The sequence below is a fragment of the Mercenaria mercenaria genome, chromosome 7, assembly GCF_021730395.1.
Source record: "Mercenaria mercenaria strain notata chromosome 7, MADL_Memer_1, whole genome shotgun sequence".
Lineage (NCBI taxonomy): Eukaryota > Metazoa > Mollusca > Bivalvia > Venerida > Veneridae > Mercenaria > Mercenaria mercenaria.
This window is the reverse complement of record NC_069367.1, coordinates 11004116-11019226: the sequence shown is the minus strand read 5'-3', so window position 1 is coordinate 11019226 and position 15111 is coordinate 11004116. Positions and strand designations below refer to the sequence as shown.

The window sequence follows — 15111 nt, the reverse complement described above, 5'->3', positions numbered from 1 at the left end:
TTTTATTAAAATATTATTTATCTACAATCTATTCATGCGAAGTTTTTATGATATCTGATATATCATCATAAAATCTGTTAGAAGAGTCGGTTTGATTAAGTCTGTTCATAAATGGAAATGAAATATGCAACACTTTTTAAGTCCCCTTTCAACATTTTAAGCGGAATTCTTCTATTATGGTAAAACTAAATGGACTCAATAATCCTAAAAGGACTAAAATATACCAGCACAAAAGAGTCAAGTTACAGACAGCCGCCACACGACATATAAAGATCTCTGAAGTGGAAGTTATTGAAACTTAAAGGAACTTCTTTGGAAGAAAAGAACTGATAAAAGCAAAATGATAGCATATTTGCTTCGAATGACTCTGTTTATTGATGTAATGAAATATGCAGCTTTTCTCATGCTCTTGGCACCTTTCTCAGCGGAATGATACCAAAGTATTTCTAAAGGACTAGAAAATATAACAACATGTAGTCTAGGAATAATCCAAGAATAATGGTGCTTAGTATGGTGGGAGTAAATAGATAAACAGCTATTTTCGTTTTGGGAACTTTTTATCATAACTTTGATCGAAGACTGTTCTTTTATGTGGTACTGTTTCAGTCTAGTTTCTAGTGTACTCCGCCATCTTAGCCGATCGGATTCCTTCCAGTAATGCAAGCTTTAAGAAGAATGACAATCAAATAAAATAATTCGAACGAACTATTAAGATATAAAAAGAACACGTACAATTCAATTTAATTTAAATGAAAAAGATAATTTCAATTAATGTATATTATATTATATAAAAACATAATTTTTATAAACTTCTGTTCACTTTTCAAAACAATAAAAACTAATCGTTATAGAATGAATACATAAAGAGAAAATGTTTGATATAAACATGTAGGATAATAGGCAAAGACATATCGAAAACAGTTAAATAATGTCCCTATAGTTATAGGTGATATTCAATATAAAGAATTTTGGCCCTTCCTTTGACATCTGAGGCATGATATTTTGTGTTTTTTGGGGATCTGTCAGAACTATTTTTCCGATGTAGTTGGGGGACGTACATTTGTATTAAGAACTGCTTTTGAAAGACCGAGGTTAACAGATGTATATCAAGCTAAAATATATTTCATCGAATAATAGGTTTTACTATTTCATACTATAGTCATGAAATACAATTGTTTTATTACCTTAACAATTTCTGAAAACGTTGACAGTTGAGATTTAGTCCTGAATCAAACTAATTGGCTCTAAAGATAATTAACAAAAAATCGATTTTTTGAAGCGCGTTAGGCTGATTAAAATAATTATCTGACTCGTTAAAGCAAAACCAGTTTTATTGAATATTAAAACAGATTAAAAAAAAGCAAAAGAATCCTCCATTTTGAAAAAGAAAATAACAACATTTTTTATAAATAATGAATAACCATTTATTCCGAGATTCAGGTGAATATTTCAATTGATCTGAACTTTCGGGAGAATTTATTTTTATACTGGTCATTTGCTTTTATGATACCTTCGTAGCATGATGTAAAACTGAAACATAACTTTATGTCTGTGTTGCAAAATTTGAGTATTCATTAACTCAGAAAAAAATGTTGAATGTATGTCCAACAAAATTATAAGACAGTTTCCAAAGATACTTACGTTTTACATGAGGTACACTCGTCAACTGGTTAAGTGAGATATCCCATGTGTTTAGAAGGACACTTTCCACGCGTCTCAGTACTTCCGGGTGCGGTGTGAGATGTCTTGTTGTAATGTATAAGCCAGGATCTTCACAAATATTACCAAATACCGACCATTTTTGGCATCCCCAAATTACAGCGAAACCTTTATAATCAGTATCAACCAAGATAATTGTACCGGTAAAACTGTATCTGCTTCCTGGAATACAGATATTGAAAACCATTAAAATTGCCTACTAAAACACACACAGTTGAATCTGCTTTAACGACTACCTGTATTAAGATGTCACTTGCCTTAAGCAGCCAATTAGTTAACTTCCCAAGTTAACATTTTTAGTTTGTCTTAAACAACCACCTGCCTAAAGCCGTCAGATTGTACGGCTGTCCTCTTTGGTTGCTTAATACAGGTTTGACTGTAGTTGAATTATAATTGAGATCTTGGTACAAATTGAATTTGTATTGAAATTTAATTTCTCTCCGATACATCAGGTATATTCCTGGAGTGTTTAGTATACGAAAAGTATTAAAATGCCATATATTCTTAATGTTAACATGATTAAAGATTGAAAATATCACGACACGTGAACACTCGAATAGGACTGCAGATTCAAGTCACGTGACAACTTGAAGATTGAGGTGTCTTAAGTTCATAACTTAACACGTAAATATTTTCTAAGTGAATTGTTGTTTGTTGTACGTCACAACAAAATAACTTCTATACAAGTACGAAAGTTGCAGAAAGATGCAGCAAAAGGAAACTCCGGGCCAAATAAAGCAGTGTACGGAGTACTGTCAGAAAAGGAGATGTTATAACGATACTGGTGTCTTTGTTGTGGACCCTAGGCCAACAGACATTCTGATGGGGTTTCATGAATGTTGCAGAAAAAACATTGCCATTGTAGAGTGAGCAGGATTTTTATTGTTGTATTTAGTAACCTAATTATGGATTGATCATGACCTATATGCGAAATTGACCTCTTAGTTTCGGTATATGAATGAAATGTATTGCATACACAATGTTGTGCTTAAATTCAGACTTACATAATTGTTCATCCGAAATGTCTATGAGTTTAAGATTATCAAGACCATTATTCTGATGTCTTATCTAGCATGTGGGCTCTATATGATTCTTTAAAGTTAAATTATAAGGAAAGACTAAGATGTACAATGAATGAGACGCAATCAACATCATTTTATCCCAACTATGAGCGTGAAACTCACAGTTTAAAAGGAACACGAACATTATAACCCACGTTGCATTTTCCATTACTGCTCATGAACAGACTCAGTCAAAGCGAGTCTGCAATTTTCACTGTTTGCCTTGTTCTCGGTACTACCGAGGGATCTACTTTTCGGATTTTATTATATGTTGACGATTGCGTTGGTGTATTTACATAGAGGGTATTGTTGTTGTTTTCTTAACCTCCTCCTTTGGAGAACAGCTTTTGAATACACAGCAATGAATATTGACTTAACAGTTCATTACTATAAACACCTTTACTACGATATACAGTCATATACTGATCAACTGGTAATTTGGAAGGCCAAACGGTCAATGTTTTGCAATCAGCCACCTCTCAAGAAAGACCATATGTTCTGATATTGCTAAAGGTCAGCCTGTAAGAAACATCCATTGAAATAATATAATAGAGCAAGGATACTTTAAAATGCAAGTCACCTTGGTTCAAAGGCCACTGTTTGCCTTATTTGCCTTATGGTTAGGTGACAGTTTTAAAAGGTTTGACTATAATTATGCATATCAAACATCAAACACATCGATAAAAACTAAGTATAAACTTAGTATAAACTATACACATCGATACTTAACTTAAAAAAATAACCAAAGTATAAAACTAAAAGTACTGTTTAAGGACGTACGTACTGTGTAATAAGTTTGGTATTGATTACCGAAAGAGGAATGGTTATAGCCTATATTTAGATGACAGAGCCTTGTACTTACAAGTACTTATACCTTTAAGGAGTTACAGAGCGAGTAACATACATAAACATAGAAACAACGACGTAGTAACAACACGAGACACAACATACAACAATAGTCCTTAACAAAAGCTTCTACAGAAGTAGTTGTATAAAACTTGCTTATATACAGTACCAATAAAAAGGTTTACAAATTAGCATAAATTAACTTTACAAAGCAGTATCCGGAATTTTGGTTGGAATGAAAGGCCTATACCCCTATCATATGAAATAAGTGTGGCAAATTGCAATGTCTACAATATAATAAACAAATATCTAAAATATATATAAAAAATAAATATTACACACAACAAGGTAACCTTCTTTCTGGCGTATTCATCAAACTGAAAACGAAAGGAATTTTCAAAGTGATGTCCGACACAAATTGCTTTTTTTTTGCTCTCTTTTTTTCTGCTTCTTTTTTCTAGTGGAACTTATTTTCTCGTTTGTGTTGTTTAATCTGATGCCATTATTATAGGCCAGATCAACCATGAAAAAATATAAATTTGAAATTTTGCAAATCGAAAGGAAAAAATCGTCATTTACGATATACACTGCAGTGCACTACAAAAAGCCATCACAAATACTCCGCGCCTGTGGCCGCAGAGAATACTAGATCAGATGGGAATCTCTTTTAATGATATAGAAAAATCCGGAATTCCCGTCTTAATGTTAAAGCTACTGCAGAAATGCATGAGCGGGCAGTAAAGCAGTCTTGTTGAAATTACACAAGCCAGAGCGGTTTCCTCGTGTACTTGACATAAGTCTGTTACTCTGGTAAGTTTGAAAGGAAGCGGTTAAGGTTAAACAAATCGAAGGGACTGACCCTAATCACACGGCCACATATACATCCTTCATGGAGAAGGAAAATTAATAAGAGCGCCTCCAAAACCAGTAGGTAAAATGCAATTAATAATTCTTTACCAACAGGGTCTATGCCTTTAAACACTCCGGGACCATTGACATACCAGATTGCTGTCACGGATTTGCACGTGCCAAAAGTTCTGAAAGAAATGAAGATAATTTTAGACTAAATGACATTTTGACAATGCTTTCTCTTTCTCAAATATTTTGACTGATTCGCATTTGCGTTAGATTGTACTCCACAATAGTATTTTTTTTTTCGTTTTCAGCAGATTAATATCTCAAGTTAACATTTGTCATATAAAGTTACCTCATAGTTTGTTGGGTTATAATTCTATTTCTCTGTAACTGAAGAACCTTGGTAAAATCTGTGTATTCCTCAGAATTCGACCAACTACATGGACGCCTATTGAACTTGTAAAAATACCATGGACCGAGCCACTGAAAAAAGTAACGCCTCGTAAAGCTATAGAGTACGCACTTGAGGTATACCTGTCTCTTGAGTTCGTTGAAAAGTCTTATATACGTGTGTATATACAATATTGAAAACATTGAAAATATTGATAGTTATACATAGGATCTGACAAAAAGCTTCAAACTGTTCATACCATAATGCATCATAACAGCCTTTAATCATGATACAGCCGGGGGCCTCTGTGGCCGGGTGGTTAAGGTCGCTGACCTCAAATCACTTGCCCCTCACCGATTTGGGTTCGAGCTTCACTCGGGGCGTTGAATTCTGCATGTGAGGAAGCCATCCAGCTGGCTTACGGAAGGTCGGTGGTTCTATCTAGATGCCCGCTCGTGATGAAATAATACACGAAGGGGCACCTGGGGTCTTCCTCCACCATCAAAGCTGAAAAGTCGCCATATGACCTTTTATTGTCTCGGTGCGACGTTAAACCAATTAAATTGATCATGATACACGGAATTATGAATCAATGACAATTATGGCTGTTTTAATATACTATAGCAGCGCATCGTTTAATCTTTGTAAGTAACATCTATAATCTGCATGAGTTGTTGTACAAGAGTTTTATTGTTCTGTAAAAGTTGTAAATTCTTTGCTGCTCTTTGATATTACCAAAGCGGTTTTTGATTTCTTAAAGATATATAATGGCCATCTTTTATTCGAATATTTTATCTTCAGTTTTTACTTCAAATGTAAACAAATCCATATTAAATGTATTTACTTTCAATAAATATATACATTAAATTTGCATACAGAGCTACATTCGCATTTACATACTTAAATGTCAGGTAGAAACCGTGTAATAATTTATCTTATTAAATGACCCCATATATTAACCATCGGTCAATAGTTTGCGCTATTGAAGGTTTTAAAGTTTGTCACTTTTTGTCGTGGCCTAAATCATAATTTGAAGGGAAAGACATGAAGACTAGTACATATTTATGATGTCATGTAATAATACACTTCTGAATTTTATTTTCGGCCAATAGCCAAAACGATTAACAATCTAACCTTTCATGAAATGTATACTATTTGAACGTATTTCTTTTGGGCAGTAAGAACAATATCAATTGTTTCCATCATCAAAAACTAAGCTTAACCGCTTTTAATATTTTTTTTTTTTAATTTGATATCTGCGATACACATTTTTGAAATGAGAAATAATTTGGAAGAAAACATAATGTAAATGCAGGAAGCTACGAAAGCGTCCAGAAGTAAACATTTGCTCCGTACAAATTAATTGCTCATTCGTTAAGAGCCACTTTTAATATTTTCATAAATCGTGGTGACAGAAAAGGTTGAGGATGATATCCATTTTCACTAATTTCCAAATATTGATGTTTTTATGGTTATGCTTTGCATTTCTTATTCATAAAATGTGTGTTTACAACTAAATGTATTTGCAATGTGTAAAGTACATGCCACAAATCTTCAGATAAAAGAGGAGGTAACTACTCAGGTGATTTAACACCGAAATAAATTAAAATCGAATCCTATAAAACCAAACTTTTTTTGAAAATATGGACAAAATGCAATACTTTATTTTTCTCAATTATAAGCCCTTACCGGTAATACATTGAAGCCTGGCATTGGCCGAGGTGGTATCCTTATCCTTTCTCTTACAGCTCCTGGGTACATGCTGGACGCAAATGGTGGTAATTTCTTACCCCACTGAAGGTATCCATTAGATAAAGCGACAACAGCTATAACCGTCAGAGCTTTCAATATCATCCTGATATTGTTGTTATCGCCGAATTCTATATACAGAAAATGTCTTTTTATAAACGGATAAGTAATAGTTCAAATAGACCTTTCTTACGTAAACGTAATTACGAAACGGAATACCGAATCCGTAAAATTTTAGGCTAATTTGTGGTCTATGGGAGACAATTTCATCCAATAGTAATGCAATAGTTATCTCCCTTAGACCATTATTTGCAAATAACATTTACGGATTCAGTAATCATTTTCCGTTTTACGTTAACGTTAGAAATGTCTATTAGGAGCAAGCTTTTTATTATTACTAAAGCATAATAACCTTTACAAAATATGTTGTCATGCCTTGGTACATACATAATTAGCCAACTGAAATGAAACAATGTTACAATATATGATTATGTAACTAATGTTATGCATGCACTCGCTCACCCACTTACTCACTACGTGAAGAACGCTTTCTTTGTGTAATCAATTTCAATCAGAATATTTATCCTTTGTTTGTATAGTCGAGAGCTGTCACGTTTTAATGTATTTTGTCAGTCACATTAAATTTGCTAAACATTTCGATGGCTTTTTATTCACTAGTGCGTTTAATATACAAGGTGACTTTATGTAGGTTCCTTCCATTTAATTATCCCACCGTCGGAAGGCAAACATATTCTCGGTCTTTCCGTTAGTCCGTGCCAAGTTTTGCTAGGAGCATACTCCATCACTTTTGAAGGACTTTTATTTAGACTTCACATAAAGAGAGAAACAGTTAACAGAAAGGAATCATAACTCGATCTTGCTTGTTTCTTAAAAAGATTATCCCCCTTTCTATGATTCATTCTTAACATTTTTTCAGAAACGGAACTGCAAACCTATAAAAGACATATTTCTAAAGCCTCACACAATGACAGAGACCATTAAAATGTACAGTGTAGAAAAAACATAACTCTGTTTTGCTTACTCTTGGAATTATCTCCGTTTTTTTATTTGGCCAGAACAGATTTGTCCTGAGCATATCTTCAGAACTACTGACAGGACTTAAACTTCAAACAATGACAGAGGTCATTGAAAGAAAATTCATTGTGGAAAAACCATCACTCTACTTTGCTTACCTTTTAAATTATCTCCCTTTCTATTTACTCATACGCTTATCTGGATCAAAACTCTATTCCTATTGAAGGAATATTTTAGAATATCACACAATAACAAAGACCATTGACAGAAAGCGCATTGTATTAGAACCGTAACTCTACTTTGCTTACTTTTTGGGTTATTGCTTTTTTAAATTGCTAATGACACTATTGTCCGAAGTATCACTAAAGTTTTAATTATCGATGTGATTTTAATAAAGCTTTACGAAACGATAAAAAATATTGTGAAAAACATAGGGTGTATAGAACAATAACGGATGAGTTTTCACCGAGTTATTGCCCTTTGCTTATTCAACATTTGTGCAAGACAATAACGGATGAGTTTTCACTGAGTTATTGCCCTTTGTTTATTCAACATTTGTAAACTATGGAACCATCCTTGTACGGAATATTTCTCAGCAGCCTTTCGCTGGAATATGTTGAAAGTTCATATCAGGACATTTCACTCTCAATAGGAAAAGCGCATAGTACATGTATATGTATGCTCCGGTCGGGTGATTTTTTAATTGAGTTATTGTCTTTTGATCATTCAACTTCAGTATCTGGTTGATTAAGTACAGTTTATTCTATTTTAAATATTTTACCTTTTACCATCTAACTTTGTACTTGAAAACAAACCAATGCAAAATCACTACCAACTGTTTTGGTTACCATTTCTTAGGTTACCACTACCAAACGATTGATGTTAGTGTCTTTACACTAAAATACTTCTTCTTGTAAAGGTGATAGTTTTAAAACGATTATCCTTGGTCTAGTGGTAACACGCTTGACTGTCAATCCAGAGGTCCGGGGTTCGAATCCCGGTCCTGGCATTGGAAATTTCTGAGATGCAACTTAGAGGCCTGTACTGGTTCTTCCCAGGAAAGACGGCTTCGCGTGTATCGGTGCTATACACCGGGCACGTGAAAGAACCAGACCGTCTATTTTGAAAGATCTATGCTATGTTAGCCGGATATGTCTGTATCTAAACAGTACCCTCTATCTGTTCTGGGGGCTTTATCTCACTCTGTCCCTCTGGTCAGATCGCTCTGTGTCTGTACTAGTAGAGGATGAATTTCGCGCCCTATGTGGTTGCGTTTGCTATATGTAAAGCGCCTTTAAAGGTGTTTATCATGAAAAAGGCGCTATATAAATCCAGTATAATAATAAAATAATATAAAACACTGATCGTGTGATGGGAATAAATTTTGTCACGTCATTATCATTTGAAGGAATGTGAAATATGCAATGCGGCCACATACGATGTAGTCGTGTGTTTTCTGTTTGTAGTTCATTAGGCCCCTAAATGCAATGAAGCGGAACCATTTAAAGGGAACGTTAAAGAGGTAATATCATTATGCTACTTATCAAATTTAGTGAACACATGAAAATTAGTCGTTTGAGGAACAGTTTATAGATGGACAGAAAATGGCAACAGGATAATCGGAATAGCTTACAATAGCTATCTTAGGTGATTGCTAGGAAGCGCATGATAAATTTTATATTTAAACATTTTTCGAGCAATATTCTTACCTGGCATACGGGGACCTAGTTTGAAAATTAAGCCAGTTAGTCATTTATATATGGTAGACAGATCATGTCGATGAAAAATGTATTATTATGTAGCGCCATTTGATAAAATTTCTTCGCATCTGAACACCAAAGATTTTATAAACAACAAATCAAAATGTGAAATATACAATTTCGATTCTTACACGGTATTAAGGATTATCGTTTACATCATCGATAACATCCTGTTTATTGCGAGTTTATTTTCAAAATAACCGCATCGACGTTAGACTCTATGACGTAATAGTTTTGAAAACTGAAATGAAAAATGTTACAATATATGATTATGTAACTAATGTTATTCATGCACTCGCTCACCCACTTACTCACTACGTGAAGAACGCTTTCTTTGTGTAATTAATTTCAATCAGAATATTTATCCTTTGTTTGTAAAATCGGGAGCTGTCACGTATTAATGTATTTTGTCAGTCACATTAAATTGCTAAACATTTCGATGGCTTTTTATTCACTAGTGTGTTTAATATACAAGGTGACTTTATGTAGGTTCCTTCCATTTAATTATCCCACCGCCGGAAGGCAAAAATATTCTCGGTCTGTCCGTAAGTCCGTGCCGAGTTTTGCTAGGAGCATACTCCATCACTTTTGAAGGACTTTTATTTAGACTTCACATAAAGAGAGAAACAGTTAAAAGAAAGTGCTGTCTAAAGGAATCATAATTCGATCTTGCTTGTTTCTTAAAAAGATTATCCCCCTTTCTATGATTCATCCTTAACATTTTGTCAGAAACCGAACTCCAAACCTATAAAAGACGTATTTCTAAAGCCTCACACAATGACAGAGACCATTAAAATGTACAGTGTAGAAAAAACATAACTCTGTTTTGCTTACTCTTGGAATTATCTCCGTTTTTTTTATTTGGCTAGAACAGATTTGTCCTGAGCATATCTTCAGAACTACTGACAGGACTTAAACTTCAAACAATGACAGAGGTCATTGAAAGAAAATTCATTGTGGAAAATCCATCACTCTACTTTGCTTACCTTTTGAATTATCTCCCTTTCTATTTACTCATACGCTTATCTGGATCAAAACTCTATTCCTATTGAAGGGATATTTTAGAATATCACACAATAACAAAGGCCATTGACAGAAAGCGCATTGTATAAGAACCGTAACTCTACTTTGCTTACTTTTTGGGTTATTGCTTTTTTAAATTGCTAATGACACTATTGTCCGAAGTATCACTAAAGTTTTAATTATCGATGTGATTTTAATAAAGCTTTACGAAACGATAAAAAATATTGTGAAAAACATAGGGTGTATAGAACAATAACGGATGAGTTTTCACCGAGTTATTGCCCTTTGCTTATTCAACATTTGTGCAAGACAATAACGGATGAGTTTTCACTGAGTTATTGCCCTTTGTTTATTCAACATTTGTAAACTATGGAACCATCCTTGTACGGAATATTTCTCAGCAGCCTTTCGCTGGAATATGTTGAAAGTTCATATCAGGACATTTCACTCTCAATAGGAAAAGCGCATAGTATATGTATGCTCCGGTCGGGTGATTTTTCACTGAGTTATTGTCTTTTGATCATTCAACTTCAGTATCTGGTTGATTAAGTACAGTTTATTCTATTTTTTCTTGTGAAATATTTTACCTTTTACCATCTAACTTTGTACTTGAAAACAAACCAATGCAAAATCACTACCGTCTGTTTTGGTTACCATTTCTTAGGTTACCACTACCAAACGATTGATGTTAGTGTTTGTACACTAAAATACTTCTTCCTGTAAAGGTGATAGTTTTAAAACGATTATCCTTGGTCTAGTGGTAACACGCTTGACTGTCAATCCACAGGTCCGGGGTTCGAATCCCGGTTCTGGCACTGGAAATTTCTGAGATGCAACTTAGAGGCCTGTACTGGTTCTTCCCAGGAAAGACGGCTTCGCGTGTATCGGCGCTATACACCGGGCACGTTAAAGAAACAGACCGTCTATTTTGAAAGATCTATGCTATGTTAGCCGGATATGTCTGTATCTAAACAGTACTCTCTATCTGTTCTGGGGGCTTTATCTCACTCTGTCCCTCTGGTCAGATCGCTCTGTGTCTGTACTAGTAGAGGATGAATTTCGCGCCCTATGTGGTTGCGTTTGCTATATGTAAAGCGCCTTTAAAGGTGTTTATCATGAAAAAGGCGCTATATAAATCCAGTATAATAATAAAATAATATAAAACACTGATCGTGTGATGGGAATAAATTTTGTCACGTCATTATCATTTGAAGGAATGTGAAATATGCAATGCGGCCACATATGATGTAGTCGTGTGTTTTCTGTTTGTAGTTCATTAGGCCCCTAAATGCAATGAAGCGGAACCATTTAAAGGGAACGTTAAAGAGGTAATATCATTATGCTACTTATCAAATTTAGTGAACACATTAAAATTAGTCGTTTGAGGAACAGGTTATAGATGCACAGAAAATGGCAACAGGATAATCGGAATAGCTTACAATAGCTATCTTAGGTGATTTTTAGGAAGCGCATGATAAATTTTATATTTAAACATTTTTCGAGCAATATTCTTACCTGGCATACGGGGACCAAGTTTGAAAATTAAGCCAGTTAGTCATTTATATATGGTAGACTGATCATGTCGATGATAAATGTATTATTATGTAGCGCCATTTGATAAAATTTCTTCGCATCTGAACACCAAAGATTTTATAAACAACAAATCAAAATGTGAAATATACAATTTCGATTCTTACACGGTATTAAGGATTATCGTTTACATCATCGATAACATCCTGTTTATTGTGAGTTTATTTTCAAAATAACCGCATTGACGTTAGACTCTATGACGTAATAGTTTTGACGTTCAAACAATCAGAGCCTTGCTTTCAACAGTTTGAAAGTGAAAGTAGAAGTTAAAAAAATCCATATTTAGCCTGGGTTTTTTCTTATTTATAAATCTTATGACGACCGCATCATGACTGCACCCTCGTGTTTAGAGAGGTATTATCTTAATGAGTTTCTGTATCTGGACATGTTCAGTTCGCATGCGTAGGGAGACTTCCTTTCCAGATTTTGCTAAAAAATAATCTTTCTTTCAAATCGCAGTCTTGTCGTATTATGAACATTTTAACATGAGTTTTGTTTCTAAATTATTTTAAAAAATCCAAATAAAGAAAAAAAAAGATGACCGAGTCGGGAACCAAACCCCAGACCACCGCGGCAATAAAGACATTTTCCCGTCGTCGTGTTGCGTAATTAGTGTATTATGACCTCAAAATATAGATATTTATAACTGAGACAGTTTTCCTTACCTTGAGTAAAGCGTTACAGTGCTTTTACGGCCATGACATTTTTATTTTTACTTTACTAGAGCACTTTTGTCTATTACCTGGTATTTTTGGTATATCGAATTGAAATTAATATTACAGAAATGTAGAGAAGATGCTAACCCTGTCTCCCTGTGCATGTGTACTGAACGGTGCTTATCCCGGTGACAAAATAGGAAACATATCACTATAAAACCTCATCGGTTCAGCCAAATGCTTGTCGGAACGAGCCGTCTGATTGATTCAAAAAGAAATAGACTTGTGATAATAAAAATAGCAATATCGGAAATCTAAATATGCAGAAAAATGAATGTGAATGGGTCATCCTCAGATCTTCGTTTAGAAGATCAAGTACATTAATCAGATTGCATAATTGGCAAATATAAAACTAAATGCTAAGGTCGAAGCTTTGTCTGACGGGGCTCATCTTTTACTGACTGATCCTAGTTAGAACTCTTTTTATGACAGGTTGGATACGATAAACATTTAAAACATACAGTAAAGCTGGATCGCTAAATTGCACATAAATCATTGTAAAGGGTTGTTATTTTATAGCTGCATTCATAAATCGAATGCCGGGTATTTGTCAATTGCAGTTTGTTATGTCTTGTGATATAATAATGAAGTATATACGAAGATCATTGGATGGATTCACAAGGACAAAACAAACAAATAAAGGAACACATTGGGGTACTGCTAAAAGTTAGCAAAGTATTTACGTAAATTTTATAATAACGGTAGCCCTGTTGAAGAAGCTTGTTTGTAATTCTAAACCGAATTTTGTATTAAATTTAAATTTTAAATTTACATGCTATTGTAATTAGTACATCGGTCAGTTGTCATGTGCTACAAAAATTAATAAAAGGACGTCAGAATTATTGAACTATGCCATTAAATCATAAAACGTCTTTCGGCAATACCTAGTTTGTGTCACAGCAAATAGGACAAAGTTTCGGTTTCATAATAATTATGCCTCAGGAAATGCATTTCAGTATCTAACATCGATCACATAATGTACTATAATATTATAATTAAATGTAGTTAATGCAGTTAATAAATCTAATCAATTAAGAAATAACTGATGATAAATATTTTGTCCGACTGAATAAGGCCATAAGCGAAGGAGAACCAAAGCCTTTATTTCTATCCCGATTCCTCTCGCCCTGTACAGATCTTTTCAATTTGGAAAATAAAAAATTTTGTTTTGTAACTTGTCATTGGATATTTATTACCACACTTGACAAAAGAAAATGTCCTTTGGTCATGCCTTGGTGTCTATGTAAAAATATATTTAAACATATTGAATGTACAACACACGCACTAAATATGTTCATTTTGAAAACATAACGTCTAAACTTAAGTTGACCCTTGTCTAGTCTCGTTTTTAATTACTGTCTTTCTTCATATGTCATCATTTACATTCGATAATACTTATGCATTATAACATGACGACAGGTGGTAGAAATTCTACATATTTACTTTTGAGTCGTTTGAAAACAGACAAATTGTAGTATAATTCAAGAATGGAATTTTGGATCTTGCGGATATAAAGCAGTCAGTATCAATGAAAATTACGTAAAAATGCATGGATTTCACTTAACTTCATTCTATTTACAATCAGTGTTTCAGAGCATAATTAACGCATAAGATATATTTTTTTATCTATCTTACTAATTTCACGGAACATTTTTATAAGTAAAAATTGCGCCAAACTCACTGAATCGCTATGTTTTAAATTTCTAATAATTAATACGGCTTTCTAAATTTTCTAAATATATGATTCTTTAGACTTTAATCTAGGTAATGCGGCTAATATATTGATATGGAACAAATCCACACACTTACCTAGCAATACAATCCAAACTCCAAATGATAGGGCGGCATAAAAATCACTATTTATAGCTGCTGCAGCGCTGCTTAATGTACTGAATAAAAATACATTAATTATTCAATATTATCTTTTGTTTCGTCCTTGAACTACTTGTTAATGTGATGCATGTGTAAATTAGTTACGAAGGAATGTATAACTTAAAGATGAAGAAGAATTACCTAACATGTAAAACAATTGGAATGCACAACACGATTATGATACAATTTAATTTTGGGTGAAAATTTGCGCAAACTGTCTGAAACAGACAAAGCAGTTTCAGTACTGCCCAGCTGATAAAACGGCCATCATTCTTAGCAGTATGACTCCATCTTTATTTCCTCGGCGATATATGACCTTTTTGTGTCGATTCGCCGTAAAACCCAACTCATTCATTCATTCATTCCATCTTTATTTCCTTACATCGTTACAAATGTATGTTTTAAAGCATATCTTGACTCACTGAATATGATTTGATCTTAAATATTGATTAGCCATATGAAATACCTTATAGAAAAACGATGAACATCGAAGT

The 15111-nt window shown here is 33.8% G+C and overlaps 1 protein-coding gene across 1 annotated transcript; it reads right to left on the bottom strand.

The window, feature by feature from the left end:
- Nucleotides 1-351: 351 nt before the first annotated feature.
- Nucleotides 352-14691, bottom strand: LOC123554941 (uncharacterized). Its single transcript, XM_045345391.2, has 6 exons — nt 14555-14691; nt 6562-6752; nt 4834-4964; nt 4584-4663; nt 1642-1881; nt 352-664 (listed from the first exon to the last, which is right to left on the bottom strand). Exons 2-6 carry the CDS (start codon nt 6724-6726, stop codon nt 633-635), a joined length of 648 nt encoding a protein of 215 aa, XP_045201326.1. The 5' UTR covers nt 6727-6752; nt 14555-14691; the 3' UTR covers nt 352-632.
- Between the last annotated feature and the right edge of the window lie 420 nt (nt 14692-15111).